General features: G+C 41.6%; 2 protein-coding genes across 11 annotated transcripts in view; one reads left to right on the forward strand and one right to left on the reverse strand.

Annotated features, from left to right (window-relative positions):
* The window catches only part of COG5 (component of oligomeric golgi complex 5), a 178,509-nt gene that overhangs the window by 130,013 nt on the left and 25,034 nt on the right, over window positions 1–23,462 (reverse strand). The gene's annotated exons all lie outside the window — the stretch shown is intronic.
* Window positions 7,144–13,076, forward strand: GPR22 (G protein-coupled receptor 22). Of its 6 annotated transcripts, XM_053406172.1 has the most exons (4): window positions 7,145–7,612; window positions 8,597–8,844; window positions 9,473–9,627; window positions 11,390–13,076. In XM_053406172.1, the coding sequence occupies exon 4, from the start codon at window positions 11,415–11,417 to the stop codon at window positions 12,714–12,716; it is 1,302 nt and encodes a 433-aa protein (XP_053262147.1). In that variant the 5' UTR covers window positions 7,145–7,612; window positions 8,597–8,844; window positions 9,473–9,627; window positions 11,390–11,414; the 3' UTR covers window positions 12,717–13,076. The 6 variants fall into 6 exon arrangements, with proteins under 6 accessions (XP_053262148.1, XP_053262147.1, XP_053262144.1 ...); XM_053406173.1 differs by lacking the exon at window positions 9,473–9,627 and having other exon boundaries at window positions 7,144–7,612; XM_053406169.1 differs by having other exon boundaries at window positions 8,597–9,627.

Here is a 23,462-nt window from a genome sequence, read left to right on the forward strand (position 1 = left end):
GTGGGCAGACGCAAGCCCCGCGTTGCTCAAAAAAGCAGCGCGGAGCTTGCAGGCAGCCCGCCCGCCTCCTGCCCCTCAGGAGAGACGTGTGGCTCAGGCACGCTGCAGGCCCCACGGTGTGGCACCCAGTGCCCCCTGCCTCACTTAGCTACCAGTGGCGTAGGAAGGGGTGGGTGGTGGGTGCGGAAGTTATTTTCCCCCCAAAATAGTATCATGAGCCCATTTTTTAAAAAAACAAAACATATTTTTGCCATTTTGTCACCCCCCCTCAGTGATGACACCCTACACGACTGGCTGCTTCCCCACTCATTTTGGAGCCTCCTCTTCTGCCACTGTCTCTGGGAAAGCCGTTGCAAGCACCTATCATTGAATTTGCACCAATAAAATGTGTGTGTTGCAATTGCACCATATTCCCAAACGCACATTACTTGTACAGTGGTACCTCGGGTTACATACGCTTCAGGTTACAAACTCCGCTAACCCAAAAATAGTACCTTGGGTTAAGAACTTTGCTTCAGGATGAGAACAGAAATCGCGTGGCAGCGGCGGTGGCGGGAGGCCCCATTAGCTAAAGTGGTGCTTCAGGTTAAGAACAGTTTCAGGTTAAGAACGGACCTCCAGAACGAATTAAGTACGTAACCAGAGGTACCACTGTAATGAAAGTGATCTTTACTTTTTTGAGCTCTGAAAATTGACACGTGGGTAAGACCGTTAGAGCCAGCACCAGTTTTATACAGCATGAATAGCCATGCTTAACGTGTACTAAACAGAAATGTTTTGTGCCACCGTGTCCCCAAACCACCTAAAGTTTGAGGGGTTTAAGATTGTGGTTAACACGCAAAACTACAGCCACCATGCTTCCTGATATGGAAGGTGAAGGATCCTATTCATGTAACCACAGGGTAATAGACTATTTCAGCTCTATTTTTATTTTTATTTAGATTTCTGAAGCACCCACCCAACACTCAAATTGGTTTCATAACCATTATTAGAAAACCCACACTAATTAGATTAAGGTTGTTGGGAGAGTCTGTAGAGCCCTTAACACAAGGTCAAAAGCACTCTGCACAGAGAACATTGTTTACTAGAAGGCCCAAGCACAATGTTGCATGAGTCCTGTTTTCTAGAACAGCAGTGATCAATAATAGCAGAACATTCAATATAAGACTGTACAGAGAACATGGACTAAACCCTCTACTCTACATATATATGCATACTAATAGCCTAGTGGCTATTATATGTAAAACAGCATGCATCTAAAATGTTTATGTGTTTCATGAGAGGTCACAAATTTACTCATGGGGGAGTATTCTTTCAGGAACAATGCTCAATAACACTTTACATCACCTCGTCATCATACAATCCATCTACCATTTACACTGAAAAAATCAGTATAATTCATAAAGTATGTCAAGCACCAGCAAAACAGAACTGTGACAATTTGACGAGAGGAAGAAACTTGTTGAAATGCATGTGATTCTTGTGGTTTCCCCACCCCCACCCCCAGCTTTTCCAGCATAACAATTGAGCATAACAATTGAATGATTTACTCAATAACATAAAATTTCCTGGCTAAATTGCCCTCCTACCACAAAATCTCCACTTTGAACCAGAAAATGATTACAGAGTCAAGAGGTGAAGCACTAATATGTGTGTGTTTGTATATGGGTATAGAAATTATTATTATTATTATTATTATTATTATTATTAATAATAATAATAATAATAATAAAATTTGTACACCACCTTATACCGTAGATCTCAGGGTGGTCCGCAGCATAAAATCACAACAGAAAGGGTTTTTATCCTAGCCTATGTGCCAACCTAGACTCTAAAAATCAACTTCTCATTTATTACTTATCTACACAGATAGTTAGTTGCTACTAATTCAGATGCCAAGCAACCCTAGAAATCATGGTGAAACTGCAATTCAATGTGCAGGAGCAGTTTTAAGAAGGCAAATTCTACACTAGGGAGAAATTGGGGTTGAAAATATTACTGCTAGTGACCTATTGCTCTTAAAAAAAAACCAAACCTGTGGTGTAGCTATACTTGGAATATTGTATAATTCTGGTCACTTATCTCAAAAAGGATACTGCAGAGCTAGAAAAGGAAACAAAATGATCAAGGGTCTGGAGCACCTTACATACTAAGGTTTGGGGGGCTTTTCAGTTTAGAAAAGGTAGTGAAAGTAGGACATGACACAGGTTTTAAAAATTACAAATAGCATGGAAATTTATGGAAGTAAAAAGACAGAAATGTCTCTGTTATAACAGTAGAACTCATTGTAATCTTCTGAAATGTTTTGGTAGTAGAGTTAGGTCAGACAAAATGAGGTACTACTTCACCAAGAATATACTTTATGCAATTTACCCCTGTAAGATGTGGTGGTGTCCTTATGTTAGATTTCTTCGAAAAGGGCGCTTTAAAAGAGGATTAGACAAAACCATAGAGGAAAATCAATGGCTATTAGTAAGGATGGCTACCTGGAGCCTTCCAGTACAGCGGCAGCTTGCCATGAATTCCAGTTGCTGGGGATGACTGCTGTTCTCATGCTCTGCCTCTTGGATTATTTTTATGTTCATATACAGTGGTACCTCAGTTTACGAACTTAATCCGTTCCGGAAGTCCGTTCTTAAAAGTAGAGACATCACCTTGCCAACAAAGGTCCGTATAGTAAAAGCTATGGTTTTCCCAGTAGTGATGTATGGAAGTGAGAGCTGGACCATAAAGAAGGCTGATCGCCGAAGAATTGATGCTTTTGAATTATGGTGCTGGAGGAGACTCTTGAGAGTCCCATGGACTGCAAGAAGATCAAACCTCTCCATTCTTAAGGAAATCAGCCCTGAGTGCTCACTGGAAGGACAGATCGTGAAGCTGAGGCTCCAATACTTTGGCCACCTCATGAGAAGAGAAGACTCCCTGGAAAAGACCCTGATGCTGGGAAAGATGGAGGGTACAAGGAGAAGGGGACGACAGAGGACAAGATGGTTGGATAGTGTCTTCGAAGCTACAAACATGAGTCTGACCAAACTACGGGAGGTAGTAGAAGACAGAAGTGCCTGGCGTGCTCTGGTCCATGGGGTCACGAAGAGTCGGACACGACTAAACGACTAAACAACAACAACAACACAGTGGTACCTCGGTTTATGGTATGCCCCACAACGAAACCTACGGTCTGCAAATAAAAACATCCTGAAGGTCCCAGGCCTCAGAGAGGTTAGGCTGGCCTCAACTAGAGCCAGGGCCTTCTCGGCTGCGGCTCCAATCTGGTGGAACGCTCTGTCACAAGAGACTAGGGCCCTGCGGGACTTGACATCTTTCCGCAGGGCCTGCAAGACAGAGTTGTTCCACCAGGCCTTTGGTCAGGGCGCAGCCTGACTCCCTCCTCTGGCAACCTGCACAGAGTTTTGCTTAATGGTTGCCATTAACTTGATTTTAATTAATTTTTATAATGAAATATTTTTAGAATGTTGGTTTATTTGATTGTTTGATTATTTGATTGTTGTTAGCCGCCCTGAGCCCGGCTTCGGCTGGGGAGGGCGGGATATAAATAAAATTTATTATTATTATTATTATTATTATTATTATTATTATTATTATTTACGAACTTAATCCGTTCCGGAAGTCCGTTCTTAAACCAAAACCGTTCTTAAACCAAGGTGCGCTTTTCCTAACGAGGCCTCCTGCCGCTGGTGACCTTCCACCGTTCGGATTCCATTCTTAGACCAAGGTAAAGTTTTCAAACCAAGACACTATTTCTGGTTTTGTGGAGTTTGTAACCCAAATCATTCTTAACCGTTAAACCAAGATACCACTGTAGTGACATACCTATTTACAGTCGGGTTACAGACGCTTCGGGTTGTGCGATTCCTAGTTGCGCACTGCGCCGAACCCAGAAGTACTGGAACGGGTTACTTGTGGGTTTTGGCGCTTGCGCAAGCGCAGAAGCACTAAATCGCGCTTTGCACATGCACAGAAGCACCGAATCACAACCCGCACGTGCGCAGACGCGGTGCTGCGGGTTGCGAACATGCTTCCCGCACGGATCACGTTCGCAACCCGAGCGTCCACTACACTACCATAGTTCAATGCAATGGCTACACCAGGGGTCAGCAAACCTTTTCAGCAGGGAGCCGGTCCACTGTCCCTCAGACCTTGTGGGGGGCCAGACTATATTTTGAAAAAATAGTAACGAATTCCTATGGCCCACAAATAACCCAGAGATGCATTTTAAATAAAAGGAAACATTCTACTCATGTAAAAACATGCTGATTCCCCAACCATCTGCAGGCCAGATTTAGAAGGCGATTGGGCCAGATCCGGCCCCCGGGCTTTAGTTTGCCTACCCATGGCCTACACTGACCAAATACAAGACCCTCACTCAATGGGCGAGTGCCCTTCAAAGATGACTAGCTGTGACCAGAGGCAGATTTAGGGGAACGTGACAGGTTCAACCGCATAGGGTGCTGAGCCAAGAGGCGCCTCAAGGGGGCACCACAACAAAAATGGAACAAGGGAAGTCAAGAGGTGAAGGGGGGAGGCACTGAATTTTGGCTTCGCACAGAATGCTGCTGAAATTTTAAAGCCCAAAGTCCACCACTGCTGTGACTACAGTGGTACCTCGCAAGACGAATGCCTCGCAAGACGAAAAACGCGCAAGACGAAAGAGTTTTCCGTTTTTTGAGTCGTTCCGCAAGACGAATTTCCCTATGGGCTTGCTTCGTCTTGCGAGTTCTTGCGAGTTTGTTTCCTTTTTCTTAAAGCCGCTAAGCCGTTAATAGCCGCTAAGCCGCTAATAGCCGTGCTTCGCAAGACGAAAAAACCGCAAGACGAAGAGACTCGCGGAACGGATTAATTTCGTCTTGCGAGGCACCACTGTAGCTCCATTTTAGCCAGAGATGAAACAAAATTTGTGGAGAGGTTTCCAATTACCTTTCATGAACAAGCTGGTTAAGAGATCATAACCAAAAATGATCTCCCATCACCCATCTAATGCTGGAGAGATTTATCTTAATACAAATGATGATCTCTGCAAACAGTAACAAGAATATTATGAAAATAATATAATGAACTTAGTTTCTAGTCCATATAACCACATATCCCGCTATATCCAACAATTAAAACAAAGTGATATCTGTTAAATTAAAAGCGATAAAGGGAAAAGGTATGAGATTATGGACATTTCTTAATTGTTTTAAGCCATAGAACTACCCTGTCAAATGTAGAAATCTAGTCAAAATGCTTCCAGCAAAAAAGAAAAATCTCCTGGCAAATACAGTGAAATACATGATGATGGTCAGAAGGAAAATAAAGGGAATTCATAAGACATTTTATTTTCCCGTCTTTGAACTATCAGGTGGATAAATCACAAGAGACACAGATAAAGCATTCCTCATGCAATATGAACTTAATTTTGCAAGCAGCCGTCTCAGGCCCACCTGGGTTCTAGATACAAGTACTAGGTCATCAGCATACATTAAAACTAAGAGTTTTTGGTCAAGAATTGTGACTTCTGCAAGTGTAACTTACTAGGTAAACCTGCCAAGATGCACTATTGCCAACGTCTAAAGATCTTAATTCACAAGACTCTTAGGAGGCTTCCTCTTTATAAGGGGAAGGGACTCATCCTTGCAATCACACTAGGCTTTGGAGGTTCTCAGAAGCAGCAAGAGGTCTTGCTGCTTCCACCAAGCGCTCCAGCGGCCAAGTACAACAACATACTGGCAAAAGCTTTGACAGTAAGCCAAAATCTGGGATGGCCACTTATCCTTCTCCATTTGTGCCATATGTCCCAATCGTAGCTGGGGGTGGCACAAGAGATGTGGAAATGACATGTTTTAGCTGATTACCACCTTTCCAACCTCATGAAAAAATGGATGTTCAAGAAAACCTGGCCCCACCAATTTGATGGCCATTTAAAAGAAAACTACCATTGTAGTATTTAAAGACATCTTCCATTATACATACATTGTCGTATGTATAGACATCTTCCATTAGCACTCCTTTTCTCTTTACAGAGTATTTATTTTTTAAAATTTAAAAACTAGCCTCCTTACAAATGTGCTGTCTATTGTGCATTTTTCGGTTTTTCCAGCAGTTTACAGCTGTGATCCAAAGAAAGAACTCCTGTGCCTCTGCAGTTCTTCCAGTTGCAGTACCTACACCTAAGGAATCAAGCCAACCATTAAAAACAGATAACAGGTCCCTGGGTTTTTTTTATGCCTGCAAAGAATTGCAACCCACATCTACATACCCACTAACAGAACATAATTTTAGACTAATCTATTCTTAAACCTAATAAAAGGCATTTTCCAGGTGTGTCTTATCCACATTCTAGATTTAATAGCACATCCTGACTCATTCAAGATGGTCCTAACGGAACATCCTGACTCTCTGGTTTAATTGCTCATCATATAGCTACCACTACTCAAGTTCCTACTCATAACTGAGCAAAGATTAAATATTAAGTTAAATGAACATGAAGCTGTAAGACAGATAAGAAAGATGTGCCAAAGAAAATAGAATTTAACAGAATCATGCATAAGAACAATATTCAATGTCCTGCACTGAAGGAGAAGTAATATTCACAGCTTTCACATTCAATACATTTCTCAGTGAAATCTATCAAACTGCAATATGCCAGAACTTCTGGAAACCACAGTTGACAGACTATATAAAATCAAAACTAAATGAAATTCATTTTGTCTACTAATATCCTAAATACCCCAAGTGATTCCATGCCAAACTCTACTTTTTCAGTTCCTACTTCCCATAAATATACGATATTGGCTAAGATTTAGTGCCATTAACTGAAGAGAATAGATTTGCACCTGAGAGGTAGATGTAAAGCAGACCCTAAAGCATGTGCAAACAACACATTCGTCTAAATATAATATATGCAATATGATATATACCTGCTTTCCCCTACTTGTGTGGTCTCATGTAGCACATCCACTATTCTGCACCACACACACACACACTGTGCAAAATGGGGATACTAAAACTATTATTCTTTAATATATTCAAGGCATCACTTTAAAAAATAGCCCTTTAAACAGAAGCTTCCTCTAAAAAGAGAAAAAGAAAATTCACTCCCATATGCATGAAGCACAGTTTAAGCCGAACATCACTGACCAATCAAAATTAGTGAATGCACTGCATCTCTCTGCAGTGAAGGGAAGCGACAAGGTAGGCTGTCATTCTGCTCAGGCTGCCCGGAACAAGCTTTCCTAGGCAGCCAAAGCGGCTCCTCTTCCGAAAGCCTGCGCTGCCTCTGGAGAGAAGAAGCCTTCAGTATGTTAAATGACTTTCATTATGCATTTTCAGATGCTTTTTGATTCTACGGTGGGAAGCGGGAGACTGCAGCAGGCTCAGAAAGCAGCACTGCATGCTGTGTGCATGTGAACAAACAGCGCGGAAACAATGGCACAGCACAAGCGCAAATTTTCATTAAGGTCCTTTTTCGGAGAAATGCTATTCACCCTCTTCCCCCTGTACTCTGCTAACAAGTGAAAAAAAACAACAACCACCAAAAAACAAACAAACTATGAATCCCTCCAAACTGCAACTGTTCCACCGGCTTCGGGAATTTATTCTATCCTCAATAGAGGTAAGGCACATTCCTTTTTACAATACAGAGCCTCAGCAGTAGCTAAGAAACAATGTTTGTGAAGGGGAGAGAGATGACAGGAGGTTCAGCTTAAAATTCTGATTTGGCTTCCTGCTTTTATTTTTGAGGACACACAGCATTCAAATATGCCTTCTTCCATTTAAAAGGATGAAATCCTTCAACAGTGTTTTGCCTGTAAATTCATGCGATCTGGAAGATTACAGTGTTTGTACCTCTTAAGGGATGGCACAGCTTAGGTTTCGGCTGCTAAATAGTTCTTAATGCAGTTAAAATGCTTTCTTCTGTCAAGGCCATTTAAAAAAAAATATATTAGGCAGCTGCATATGTCACCAACAAATTCAAATATCCCATAAAGGATCATAAATGCTTTTTTGTGGGGGATGGGTTATATGACTAATCCCAGGTTGCCTATGGGGAAATTGTGTGTGTGTGTGTGTTTCTGTTAAATGCTTTGCTACTAAAGGTATGTCTGAAGAAGTGTAATGCAAATAAGCTTACACAAAGTAAGGAAATCAAAATGCTACTTATAATTCCTACGAAGCAGTGGAGACTTTTACATGGTCACATGAAGCCAATACATTAGTATGTAAACTAGTCTATTGTTAAAGCTGCATTCCACAGTACTTATGAATTATTGTTTTTTTAATTGTAGAAACATTCCTCCCCTAACTACTACTGTATCCTTGGCTTTAACGTAATCTTAAAATATATCCAGTCTAAATGGATCCAAATAGAAAGGTATTTCAGGATGGGGAAGAACAGAAGAGAACTACCATATTCGGAAGTACTTAAATAATTTTGTTAATGTTATATACTCCTACAGAAAACAATTTCACACTGTCTGACAGAAGCCATCTTTCATAGTGTGCAATCAGATGAAACTAGAAGCATGTATTCAGTCATAATTGTATTAAAATTATTATAGAATCTCTGCTTTTATCATGTTTCATCTTCCTTTTCAAGGGAGCATATAATCTGATTCGGTTTTATTACCAACGACAAGAAAAACACAGTCGCCCACAGATCTTCACAACAGCTATCGGGATGTACTTATTATAATATATGTTTTTAAACCCAAGGATTTACAAGAAAGTTATGGATCTACATTCCCCCTTGAATGGCGTGTGATGCATATATGGACTAACAAAGGCACCTGCTCAAATACTCAAGGAGAGAAGATTAATTCAGTGGCTTATTGCTGAAGCAAAATGGTGAGCACCTCTTGCAAATGGATTTATAACATAAAACCAGAATTGTGGATTTGGCTGATGAATGAAGAAACGGTAACACAAATTTTCCCTGAAGGAATATCTATATAAATACCAGCATGCTAAAATTTGGCTCCAAGTATGTCATATACAACAATAAGATGCCATTTGTAGCACTTAGTACAGTGACTAAAGTTTAAGGGAACTATCCTAACCAGCTGATGTAGTTTATGACCCGAGTTACAGTAGCTGCAAATGAGCACACAGTAACTGGATTAATGCAACACACAGCAATTTTTGTGGCAAACCCAGGACTCCACACTAACGAACAAAAGTACCACACAAGCCATTGTACAACTCTAACAAAAAGGCATTTTTGAAGTCCAGTGTTAATTTCTATTCTGCAGCTTACATTTTTAGAAATGAAATTAAAAAGTGGTGCCAAACAATGGAGAAGAGGCTAGAAATTATGAATCAGTCACAAAAGAGTTGCTGTCCACTGGTGGCTTTTAAAAGGGAGAGACAACTCATATACACCAGGCTCTGGTCTGTAGGAACCTATAATTAAGCCTTTTTGTTCAGTTGTGCTTTTTTTTTTTTCACCTGCTGCTGATGTGCTGAAAACAAAAAGAAAAACTAAAATATTCTGCAAGGCTGGAAACAGATCGCAGCCATCTTTCTGTTGCCAGGTGAAAACGCATGTCAAAATCTGTCAGTGACACCATGTATGAATTTATGAGAAGCTGCTATAGTGAGCTGAAAGGCCCCTGAGGCAACAGAAAACAGGTAGGTCAGATGCTGCATGCACCCAACCTCTGTTTTAACGTTTGCAGAAGAAAAGAGCACAGCTCTGGGTATGCGTTTCATTTTAATTACCTTCCCATCTTGACATCTCTGCTTTCATTTAATTGAACATCTATCTAACTGACTGGTGCGACAAAGACCTAATGTTTAATCTGTCTGTCTAAAAGTTGGCACATGGGGAATTTTTCCATTTTTGTAAGATTTCAGTTTGCATGTTCCTGCAGCTTAGCCTAGTAAAACAAGCTAGGTTATACAGTGTGCTTTGCTTCAGCTAAACTACCTCTAATCTTTCTGAGTTTTTTGTTAACCACTGCAAAGGGTATATAATTTACAATACATTTAGAATAGCTGTAAACATGTTCCTATGGCTAAGACCTCATAAACAGAAGAAATTGCCATCTAAGACATTCAAAACTTGCATCTGGTGATAAGAGTAACAGCTAGTATTTTTTAAAGGGTTTTCTGCTTTATTTCCTAACCAAAACTCTTATAGTATAAAAATCATTGCCCTTCTTCAATAAATATGCCAGCTAATAATTAACCAAAACCCCAACCTATTATTGAAATTTCCGAGTGAAAGGATTAATAACTGTCATTTTATTTTTAAAATGTTTATTTTACAAGGGTGTAAACACAGATATGAAACAACCAAGACAAATCGGTTATTGCCAAAATATCTTGCACAGCAACTCTATGCACGTTTACCTAGGAGTAAGCCCCAGTGACCACAATGGGACTTACTTTTGAGTAAATAGCACTGTCAGAAGGCCTAAGGCACAGAAAGTGGTTCACCTTTCAGAAGCAGTCAATTAGCAAGCACCTAAAATTATTATTATTAAATATGTGACACTGGAATCATAAACTGCCCAGGGTGTGGTCATAGCAGAAGTCATGTTGCCACAATTAATGCTATTTCAGTAAACTGTAAATCTTCAACATGGGACGGAAGACGACTTTTACAGTATTTTGTGCAGAAAACACACACAAATGCACCACCCACTTGAGCCTGCCTACGTAACCCCACCATGACAAAATATGTATTCTTGTCTAACAAGATGACAAAGATGTTGTGATTAAATTTTCCTGCTTCATGCAGCTCAACAACTCAACACTATGAAGCCAATCTCTCTGCTAGCAGCTTGAATTTCCTTGCATGGAACATGCTGGGCACATAAAAAATATGTATCAATAGTTTATGAAACCAGTGCAAGAGACTGTGCATACATTTGCAAATCTTTGCGCATATGTGCAAACATTCACTTATAACTGCACAATCAATTTATATGCACCCACAACATTTTACACGTATTGATACATCAATCACTCGATACAAGACACTTCCAAAGAGATAGCAATAGACCATTCCAATAACATGACTGTAATCTAAATAAATGTTTCAAGGTGGAGTTATCATCCAGAGGAAGAAATGCAAAATGCATGTTTCTTTGAAATATAGCCACCTCCCTTTCCCCACAAAAGCTTCATATAAAATAATATGGCTTAGTTTCCAACAAGTACAAAGGTCAAAGCTATGCATGCAGTTTGCATTGCAAATGTTACAGCCTTGTTAAAAAAAAAATTCTTTTTTTACTGCCTTCAATTCCTGCAAGCTAAGTACAATTCCAAAGTCACCGTGTGTTAATTAAAAGCTAATAAAAACCAAAACCTGCTTTTCTGTAGACATGTAAATTATGACGAGCATCCAAAAACCAAACAGCTTTATATGTTCTCTCTCATCTTTCAGGGCAAAACAAACTTCCAACCAAAGAATGTGTTTCTCTTCCATTCTAGAAGTCAACATGCAGTCTGAATCCAACATTACAGTTCGAGATGCCATTGACGACATCGACACAAATATGTACCAACCACTGTCTTATCCATTAAGCTTTCAAGTTTCTCTTACTGGATTTCTGATGCTAGAAATTGTATTGGGACTTGGCAGCAACCTCACTGTCTTGGTACTTTACTGCATGAAATCCAACTTAATCAACTCGGTCAGTAACATTATTACAATGAACCTGCACGTCCTTGATGTAATAATTTGTGTGGGGTGTATCCCTCTAACTATAGTTATTCTTCTGCTTTCTCTGGAGAGCAACACAGCACTGATCTGCTGCTTCCACGAGGCTTGTGTCTCCTTCGCAAGTGTCTCCACTGCAATCAACGTCTTTGCTATCACTTTGGACCGATACGATATCTCTGTGAAGCCTGCAAATCGGATCTTGACAATGGGAAGGGCTGTGACGCTCATGACATCAATATGGATCGTCTCTTTCTTCGCCTTCTTAATTCCATTCATCGAAGTGAATTTCTTCAGTCTTCAAAGTGCCAATACTTGGGAGAATAAGACGCTCTTGTGCGTCAGCACCAATGAATACTACACAGAGCTGGGAATGTACTACCACCTTTTAGTGCAGATTCCTATATTTTTTTTCACTGTTATAGTAATGTTAATTACATACAGCAAAATCCTCCAGGCACTCAATATCCGAATAGGCACAAGGTTCTCCACGGCACAGAAGAAAAAAGCAAGGAAGAAAAAAACCATTTCTTTGTCCACGCAACATGAAACTACTGAAGTATCCCAAAGCAGTGGAGGGAGAAACGTCGTCTTTGGCGTGAGGACTTCTGTTTCTGTTATAATTGCCCTACGGAGGGCTGTAAAGAGACATCGCGAAAGGCGGGAAAGACAGAAGAGAGTCTTCAGGATGTCACTGTTGATCATTTCAACTTTTCTTCTCTGCTGGACGCCAATTACAGTTTTAAACACTACCATTTTATGTTTGGGCCCAAGTGACCTTTTGGTAAAACTGAGGTTATGTTTTCTAGTCATGGCATACGGAACTACCATTTTCCATCCTCTACTATACGCATTCACCAGACAGAAATTTCAGAAAGTTCTGAAAAGCAAAATGAAAAAACGCGTTGTTTCAATAGTGGAAGCTGACCCCATTCCAAATAATGCTGTTATACACAACTCGTGGATAGAACCTAAGAGGAACAAGACAATTACTTTTGAAGACCATGAAGTAAGACAAAAATGCCTAGTGCCTCAGGTTGTCACAGATTAGATTTCAGTATGCACTGAATCATTTAATAGGAAATGTTAAGAAGAAGCTGAAGTAAATACTGCCAAATAAGGATCTTTTTTTTATAAAAAAAAATGGACGATAGAATTGGGTAGACTGTAAATGTTTGACATGTGCTAAATAGATAAGGCCTGTATATTCTATTTCTTCATTAGTCAAGGTGTGTGTTGCATGGCAGTTTGTTAAGAGTAATACCATGGAAATATTTTGTCAATATGCTGTCCTCCAATATACATCTACGTAAATATTTTATATAAAAATAGCCTTAAAAGGTGTACACTTTTAAACATATATATATATTTGAGTTGCTGTAAATATATAAAGCTTTGTTTTTAAGCTTTCTGCCACCAAAAGAGTTTATTGGCTTGACATAACTTGTGTGACATTAAGGTTTTTAAATCTCTTCTGATATATCAAACTATATTAATGAACACCAATTTTTTTATCAGAGCCAGAAATTATAATTATGTGTCCAATACATCCCACACGTGTTCATCACACACCACATCTCTGACCTAACCTAAGGAATTATTAAATTTTAAGTTTCTTTAAAGCCGAAACAACCTGCCCTTACAATTAGTTTTCACAGAAAAAATAGACAGCCTCTCTCATAACATAATGTTAATCTGTTACAGAAATGGTTATACGATAATGCACTTAAGTGTGAAGTAAAATGGATGAAATAAGGAATGTTCTTCCCATGTTTACTAGCCACATAAACCAGCCCTAATTGTGCTATTCTGATTTTAAAACAATATTTTTTTCCTTCCAGCACTTTCTACTAAGTGTAGCATTGCAATCAAAATGCCAAATCTCCAACAGTTACTTTCCACAAATGCATCACAGGGCAGCAACACAACTGTTATTATGAGCCCATCCAGACATTAAATTTGTAGTACAGCATTACTTCATTTGATTTGTAGGATCCAGATATCTGCCCTCAAGGAAGGCAGGATATTGCGTTTTCCTACCACTCAAACTAGCACTGCATCCTGTCCAATAACTAACAGGGTAATTGCAATTTGGAAGGCTATCAGAATCATAGTTAGCTGCGTGATTTCAACTCTCCCCCACTCAGCCTGAAAAGAAAGGAATTGCATAGGAACCCGAACTGATCCTTTATCATTCTGTTCTTACTACCGCTAGTTAACTCTAACTCTTAAAGTACCGTATTTTTCGCTCTATAAGACGCACCAGACCATAAGATGCACCTAGTTTTTGGAGAAGGAAAACAAGAAAAAAGATATTCTGAATCCCAGAAGCCAGAACAGCAAGAGGGATCGCTGCGCAGCAAAAGCAGTGATCCCTCTTGCTGTTCTGGCTTCTGGGATAGCTGCGCCGCCTGCATTCGCTCCATAAGACGCACACAAATTTCCCCTTACTTTTTAGGAGGAAAAAAGTGAGTCTTATAGAGCAAAAAATACGGTACTGTGTAGAATAGACATTTGAAATGGTAAACTTGCAGTGATCCCTTAATCTTAAACCAGATGTGATATTGCTACATTTCTGCCAGTTACCTCACTGATCAACACTGGGCGCATCCAGCTGTCATCGTCGCTTAGGCCAGGGTTTTCCAAACTTGGGTCTCCACTGTTTTTGGACTACAACTCCCATCATCCCTAGCTAGCAGGACCACTGGTCAGGGGTGAGGGGTACTGCAGTCCCAAAACAGCTGGAGATGGGACTTAGGAAAACCCTGGCTTAGACCAACTGCGAGGTGTAGAACCCAACACTGCACTTGGGGTACAGTAATTTGGATCCTTGTCCCTTCAGACCAACTTCTGATCAGGCCCAGCAATGCTTTTGGGAGAGAGGTGAACACAGACCTCTTTTAAAGAGGGGTTTCTTATATTTCTTCCTCAAGATGATTGGGTGACCAATCTAGGATACTTTCCCCTGGGCAGCAGGAGTGAAACTGAACTAGTGATGGTGTAAGAACTCCACGCATTTCCAGATTAAGACAGTTTTCTCTGCTTAACCAATTTGAAATATGACTTGGTCATGGGTCAGGGGCAGCCTTCATGTGGACATTGGAAGGAAAAAATCCAACCCACTGCCCATTTCATTCCAATGATCTTTGTGCACTGAGTCTAGACTGGACTTAGGATAATCTTGCAAATGAATCAACTACCTGGTGTTAGGTCTGATTGCATCAGAAGTCCTGATGCAGACCCAAGTTGTCAACCAATATGTCCCGACCTGGCACTGCTCTGATCTCACCAAGAGACTAAAAAGCCTAGCACCAGTCAACGTGATGCTTTGTGAAATGGGGGGGGGTTGAATTTCAATGACCACCTTAAATTAAGCTTCCCCCCCCCTTTGTCACGGGTTTTCAAAGGACACCCAAAAGGTACAGATCAGTCAAGAGTTCTTAAAAGTCTTATCAAGGGTATCAAGGCAGGGTAGTAGATGTGACATGTATTTTTCCATCTATAAGACGCCCCCTATTTTCAGGGCAACAACCAATCGCCAGTCCACCCTCGGCACTATCCGTGTATAAGACGCCTCCTAGTTTTTGACATTATTTTTTTTGGGGGGGGGGCCTAGTCTTATACACGGAAAAATACGGTGTATGGCAAAACCAAGATACTGAGATGCATACTGCAAACACCCACACACAGTCACTTTCAATTTAATAGGGATGCTATGGAATGGTGTCACCACCGTACTGGCACATTTAGATGCAGAGTCTTCTTAAAGGTTCCTTGCTTGGCCCTGTAAACAAGGGAAGGCGTATGATGTAGCCTCTGACCCCCTGCTTAAGCCCAGCTTCAGCTACGTTCTGCTTCTCTGGCTGCCCAGGCAGCTTCTGAAAGTTGGGGATACTGGACTTAACAAGGTAGTCAATATGTACATGGAATTGCAGCCTTCACAAATGCCAGCTTTCAAGAAGTCACCCAAGGGAAGATCTACCCCATCCATATAAAGCACAGCCAGTGCACATTTAAAGCACACAATGTGCCCCAAAGAATCTTGGGAATTGTAGTTTCCCCTTCAGAGCTACAATTCCCAGCAGCCTTAACAAACGACATTTCCCAGTGGTGGAAGCAATTTCATTCATGGCTCAGTAGGTAGAGTATGAGACTCTTGATCTCAGGGTTGTGGGTTCAAGCCCCATGTTGGACGAATTCCCACACTGCAGGCGGGTTGGACTAGATGACCCTCGTAGTCCCTTCCAACTCTACGGTTCTATGATTCTAAGTTATGTGCTTTAAATGTGTTTTGGGTGTGCTTCCAATGTATGCTGCGGATCTGCTCTGAATCCACCCAAGGTTTTCAACACGGAAAGATGACCAAGCTATCTCTTTGTAAGACGTTGCTATTCTTTGCTGTTATGGTGTATCTGGAGACCCGCAAAACACAAACAGTGCATAAATGTATTGAATAAATATTAAGCACAACTTCCAAGCGTTCTGAACAACAGGTGGCACCACGCAAAGCACACACACACACAGGTTGCAGCTTGCCAAGCCTAACACAACCCACTGGCCACATCCTGTGGCTTAGCAAGTGATTTAACTATCTGTTTTCGCTGCCTACCTACAAATTGTCAATCAGCGATGGGCCATCATGCATGGATGGCAAGATGAATTCACTTTGGTCACAAGTTAATCGCACAAGACGGCCTTTAAAAGCCCTGCATAAAAACTACTTATGCAGCAAAAGGCAGATCTTTTAAAAGACAATACAGTTACTGAGCAATTGCAGCAGAAATTATTATTAAGAATATTTGGCAGGCAAGCTAGCATTAAAGACGACGTGATGGTAGAAGTGGGAGGAATCAATGTATCAGAGTCTCAAGTGTTACAATAACCTAAACTAACTAAATGCTAATGCTAACTAAAACTTATCAACCATAATGGTAGCTCCTATAACCCCAGGAAGATTAGGGAGAACTGGTTCTTCTCATGGCAAACAAAACAGATTAAAGTAATAACAATGGCTCAGCATTCATCAAGCGTTCGTCATAACCTTCTTTGGAGCAACTCTAAATCTTTCATCTGACAGAAGGACGACAGCACCAGTTCTCAGTTATCTAGAAAGCAAGGCTCCACATCAATGCAAAAGATTCTCAATCACTTTAAATCTTATCCCTGTCTTGTCTTTAAGGGAGACTGAGGTACAGCTACTGTCAACTTACAATTCTATGGCTTCTCACACAAGAGATAATACCCACCTTACAATGACAGGCACAGATTTGTAACACAAGCAAGTGTAAGTTAGCTTTTAAAAGCGACGGACAGAATTCACAGAATTCGCTAGCACCCCTTTCCAATAATTTAGTCAAGAAGCAATATGTGTAATTAGATGTACTGAGAATAGGGAACCGGAGCAGGTTTTGGTAAGGACTATATCACAATTAAGGGACGCGGGTGGTGCTGTGGGTTAAACCACAGAGCCTAGGACTTGCCAATCAGAAGGTCGGCGGTTCGAATCCCCGTGACGGGGTGAGCTCCCGTTGCTCGGTCCCAGCTCCTGCCAACCTAGCAGTTCTGGCGGGAAGGTAAATGGCGTTTCCGTGCGCTGCTCTGGTTCGCCAGAAGTGGCTTAGTCATGCTGGCCACATGACCCGGAAGCTGTCTGCGGACAAGCGCTGGCTCCCGGCCTCTTGAGCGAGATGAGCGCGCAACCCCAGAGTCGGTCACGACTGGACCTGATGGTCAGGGGTCCCTTTACCTTTACCTTTATATCACAATTAGCCAGTACTGTACATACCAAGTATCAGATAACTAAACAGGTCTTCCTGGTGAATATACCTTTCTGGTGACGGGTTCATTCACTGCCACTGTATACTGTATGTTGTATTTTTTTTTATTTTACAACAAAGAAACGGAACTATCTTCTCTTTTCCCCCACAGCCACCTACAACCCACCAAATGCTCTCACGGGTTCCCGTGAAAATGCGGAGCTGGGCTTGGAGGGGCTAGGAAAGGTTGGCCCTGTCCCAGCCTACAATGTTCAGGGAGGTCGCAGACCTTCCAGAGAGGCTTCTGAGGGTGAACAGGGAAGTGCAAAGGGAGACAGGATATATACTTTCAACAACTCGCCTGCATTAATTCCTCTTACGGTCTAAGCCAACGATACCAATTCAACAAGACTAGGCTTCCTATAAGCAACTGTTTGGATTTTGCATGTGATTCCATCATCATGTATGTGGTGGTAAAACAACCTCTTTCTAAAACAGCCTTTCCCATCTCTACAATGGAAGGAAATTAAATGTTGCACAGCTGTACCTTGAAGTCGAACAGTATTCATTCCGGAAGTCCGTTCAACTTCCAAAACATTCTAAAACCAAAGCGCGGCTTCCGATTGGCTGCAGGAAGTTCCTGCAGAAGCCGCGTCACATATTCAGGTTCCAAAGAACATTAGCAAACCGGAACACTCACTTCTGGGTTTGCGGCGTTCAGGAGCCAAAATGTTCGACTCGCGAACCAAGATACGACTGTACAAGGGTTATAATCTGAAACAGACACCTAAAAAGAGGCAGCTACCGGATCTGACATTAGATTGTATGTACTAAAACACTAGATTTTTAGGCGGACGGCCTCCTTAAATGTTTGATAAATGTGTTGTGTTTGCAATATCATTTTTCACCAGCACTGCTTTTGCCTCAACAACTCTGCAATCGCTCACGGTGAAAGGGAACATTGGTCATATCAGATAGTACGTCCTTGTTCCTCTTATCAGTCAGATGAAGGAAAATAGTTGATTGCTCTTTAGTTATCGGACTACCATCTTTAATTCAAATTTCCTGTCCTCCTCTGACAGATAGTTTTAACTCGACAGTGTACAGCCAATAATAGTGCCATATTTTACTACCAAACAACATTTTTTTAAAGTGTTCTAGAGTTGCATTGGGTTGTTCCAAGCGCCTGCTGTAACAATGTTAGCCTAGGTACAGTATGCCTACTAATAAGTAAATTGCATTGAGTTCAGTGGGATTTACTCCAAGGTAGTGTGTTACACACGGCAAATTGTGAGTTGCATAAGACTGTTCAGCTGATCATATTTTATCTAATTAGCTAAAGATATGAACAAGTACAGTCATACCTCGGGATGAATATGCTTCGGGTTAGGCAAATTCGGGTTGCGCTCCGCAGCAACCTGGAAGTAACGGAGCGTGTTACTTCTGGGTTTCACCACGCACTCATGCACAGTCAAAATGACGTCACGTGCATGTGCAGGAGCGCCGAAACGTGATCCACGCACACACAGACACGGGTTACGTTCGCTTCAGGATGAGAACAGGGCTCCGGAACGGATCCCGTTCACATCCCGAGGTACCACTGTATCTTGCTCTTGTAGGCAGCCCTTTCACTCCTTTCTTCACAATGGGAGCAAAATAGTCATACCTCACGTTACGTCCGCTTCATATTACGTTCTTTCAGGATATGTCCTGCGGCAACCCAAAAGTACCGGAAAGGGTTACTTCCGGGTTTCACCACTTGCGCAGACGCGCAAAATGACGTCATGCGCAGAAGCGGTAAATCGCAACCTGAGCGTGTGCAGACGTGGGTTGCATTCTGTTCATGTTGTGAATGGGCCTCCAGAACGGATCCCGTTCGCAACCAGAGGTACCACTGTAATAAGTAGAAGATCAGGAAGTAGTTTCCCTATTTGAACAAAATAGGAAACTGTACTTAACTGAAGACTTCATAATTTCTCAGTTTGTTCTTTGTTCACCCCAAGAGCTACATGAGTAGCCAAAAGACTCATTCATGTCTCAGCTTATTAAACAGAGTTAGGATCATCCAAACAGTGTCCCAAAGGTTCCGCTTTCCTTCACAGGGCAGGTTGCTTCAGCTGCAACGCCAAACCAGTTCGGCATTTCTGGAATGAGCTCGGCGCTTGCACACACCACAGCACCAAATTCACTTGACTAGCAAATTCCTGGGTTTTGGAAAACCATAGTTTGCCACCTGAACAAGCCTCACAAACTTCCGGAGCATCCCTGTACCATTTTGTACCCTTCACAGTCAAGGTTACGAACAGTGCAGAGAGCCACAAACTTCAGAAGAATGCCCTTCAGAAGATCTGTCCACTATAGCTTCATCAGCCTTCACAGCAGAATCTACGGAGATCGCAAACCTTTCGTCCTCCAAGCACAAGGTGGGTTTCTTGCATTGAGAGTTTGTCTTGCGTTTAACAACTTGCCTGGTAGCCAGAACCAACTACAACTTCCATGCAGGAAAGTAAGCAGGCTGGCAGAGGAGACACAACCTGCTCTACCCCTCTTCTGCCAGCCTGCTTAGTTTCCATGCCAGCCACAGAGGAAGGAAAGTCTCTAACTTCCTCCACAACAACCATGGAATTGCACTGGGCTAGCAGAGGTGGTGGGGAAAATGGAGTCATTTTTTTACAGTCTTCTTTCTAAGAAGCCAAACAGTCTAAGTAGCCAGGTTCACCATGTTGAAAGGGCAGCTTGTGCAAGCTGTTGTTTCTTGTGTAAGCTAGTAACTCTTGCTGGGTTCATCTGCAAGGCTGGCTTACAGAAAGATGCTCCCTGTCCATTTAGGTCTATACCTCTGAGTTTAAGCACATTAAACTCAGGGTAGCTATTGATTATCTCCTCAAGACTCACACAAAGATTGCCTTACAGAAGTGGGGCAGATCAATTTTTAAAAGATGTGACTATCCAGGATCAATATATTTTGCCAACAAGCTAAAATCATCCTGCACAGATCTTCAAATATAACAAAAGCATTCTGACTCAAACACTACCTTGACTATTCCCTACAGAGCTATTCAGCTGCTATGTGTCGTTAAACACAGGCATCCATACCTTAGGGAACATTTATAATGATGCTTCTTTCAAATCCTTTGACACTCTCTGGTGTGAAAATGGACTTTCCAGCAGTCAAGCACAGAAACACTATCAGATCAGAAACTGTTTTGGAATGGTTTAAGGATGAAACTAAACCCAAAACCAATCTTGTATGCCATGGGTTGCAATGACAGAAGAATTCAAGAACAGTGACAGATAAACAAGTTTCCTTTCATGTTAGTCAGCTGAGTATATGTTCCCCCAGAGAGAATAAGGGATTTGAAAGAATACTATTCTTGCAATTATCTTAGCAAAGATATGTCTCATACAATATGCTTTAGCACCTATCGCATGAGACAACACACACACACACTTGGGTAATACATCTCATTTGGATTCAAGGCAATTTCAAATGATTAAATATTGTTAAGCCACTAAAAAGACAAAATGTTTGCTTACACAGAGCAATTTAAAATCTTCAGTTGTGACATCTCAGCATATGAGCAATAGCCTGTAAGATTCCATTCCACCATTTCAAACAGGCTCTTCAGAGGAGTGAATAAACCCTATTCTAATAAACACATTTTTAAGCAAGCATGAAAGCTAAAAAAATAATCTAGCAAACACACACAACCCCAGGCCCCAGTTGTTCTCCAGCACAGAACCATTATTCAACAACCTTTTTTTTTTTTAGTGATGGTTATAAATGCTTGGGTTTTTTTTGTGCATTAAAGGGAAAATTAGATAGTTCATATCATACAAAATTACACAAGGAGGCACTTCCCTCAAAATTCTATTATGGATTATATTCTGAGTGATTTCATGTAGCTTGTGTGAAGGACTAACACTGGAGTGATATGACTTTGGTCTTAAATACTGTTCTACTTTAATCGAAATGAACTAACAAGCTACACTGGCACAGTCCTGGATTAAACTAAATTCACTAACTGAAAAACGCAGAAGCTACTTTCTCTCCCATTACCTAAAATTTAAAGGGCTAAAAAGGATCTATGAATTTCTGGTGCTTTACTACACTGATAAGTGCACAGGTATTTTGATCCGACAACTGCAGCTTTCCATAACATCATTGATAGAAAGTGTCAGTGGGACAGGGAAAACTATTTAGGGTACTTCTATTTGCTTCCCAGCTTCCAGGGATCCTGGTAATCCAATTAAGGAAAACCATACTTTGGGCTCACTTTGGGCTGGCTCAGTTAAGCACCTCCACCTGCCTGAGGGAAGAGCTTGAATGTTGCCATAGGAACAACAGGGCAATGATGCTCTCCGGGAGTGGGTAGACATTACCCCAGTCCCTTGCCTGGTTGAAAGTGCCATCATCTGGCAAATAGAACAATAGCCTGGGTTAGTCTGTGTATGAGGCGACCTGGGAGCTGGGGCTTTCTCTGTGCTGAAACCAAAAATGATGGCTTTGGGAAACTTGCCCTAAACCTGATGGGGAACCAAGATTTATTGGAGTGTTAATGCTATGAGCCCTTCCATCTTACGCTCAGGTTGTACATAAAGTAAAGGTAAAGGGACCCCTGACCATTAGGTCCAGTTGTTGCCGACTCTGGGGTTGTGGTGCTCAACTCGCTTTATTGGCCGAGGGAACCGGCGTACAGCTTCCGGGTCATGTGGCCAGCATGACTAAGCCGCTTCTGGTGAACCAGAGCAGCGCACAGAAACGCTGTTTACCTTCCACCGGAGCGGTACCTATTTATCTACTTGCACTTTGGAGTGCTTTCGAACTGCTAGGTTGGCAGGAGCAGGGACCGAGCAACGGGAGCTCACCCCGTCGCGGGGATTCGAACCACCGACCTTCTGATCGGCAAGTCCTAGGCTCTGTGGTTTAACCCACAGCGCCAAATAAAACCTGCCTGGAACATGTGAACTTCAACTTCTTCTTCTTCTTCTTCTTCTTCTTCTTATTATTATTATTATTATTATTATTTTGAGCATGTCTTTGAGAAATAGAATCCCAAAGGTTTTCTGGATGTGTGGAATTTTGAGACGGTTTAAAATAAAACCTCAACATGTAGCCCTTTGAAAACAATACAGAACATATTAAAAATACAGTGGTACCTCTGGATACGAACAGGATCCGTTCCGGAGCCCCGTTCACATCCTGAAGTAAACGTAACACGCGACTGCGCATCTGCGCGTGCTCAGGTCGTGTTTCGCCGCTTCCACGCATGCGTGTGACGTCATTTTGAGCGCCTGCGCATGTGCGAGTGGCGAAACCCGGAAGTAACGCACTCTGTTACTTCTGGGTCGCCGTGGAGCGCAACCCGAAAATACTTAACTTGAAGCTACTTCAACCCAAGGTATGACTGTACAATAATTAAACAGACAAACAACTATCTGTAATTAATGATACCATAACATTTGACTGCTTAGCGCATGGGGTGATATATAGCATTTATACCCCAATGTCGAAGCAGCAAGAGACTTCAGAAATTCCAGGACTTACCCAGGATTCGGTTTTCTTGTAATGAAGGTCAGTGGAGACTGTGGTGTCTTTAAGATGTATGGTTCACTAGTAATCACACCTCCCACCCCTTGCAACAAATCAAATTCACCTTTAGATGAACCAGCAGGGAATTGTAATAATAGCTGAACATTCTTCTCCCCCACTACAGCTAAGCACACTAGACTGATATGGGCAAGTGTGAGGGGATCTAGCCATAACGCTTGTGATCTAGTACATATTGTGGGCTTCCTTGCAAGTCTGGTGCCAGGACACAGACCTGTATTCAAACAGGTCTGGCCCCAGTAATAATAATAATAATAATAATAATAATAATAATAATAATAATAATTTATTATTTGTACCCCGCCCATCTGGCTGGGTATACTGGGCCGAGGCCGTTTAGGGCTTTAAAGGTCAACACCAGCACTTTGAATTGTGCTCGGAAACGTACTGGGAGCCAATGCAGGCCTTTCAAGACCGGTGTTATGTGGTC

The sequence above is a fragment of the Podarcis raffonei genome, chromosome 10 (genome assembly GCF_027172205.1).
Source record: "Podarcis raffonei isolate rPodRaf1 chromosome 10, rPodRaf1.pri, whole genome shotgun sequence".
Classification (NCBI taxonomy): domain Eukaryota; kingdom Metazoa; phylum Chordata; class Lepidosauria; order Squamata; family Lacertidae; genus Podarcis; species Podarcis raffonei.

What these genes read in the sequence shown, in the direction of transcription:
- GPR22 (XM_053406173.1), top strand. Translation starts at nt 11,415, where the DNA reads ATGTGTTTCTCTTCCATTCTAGAAGTCAACATGCAGTCTGAATCCAAC.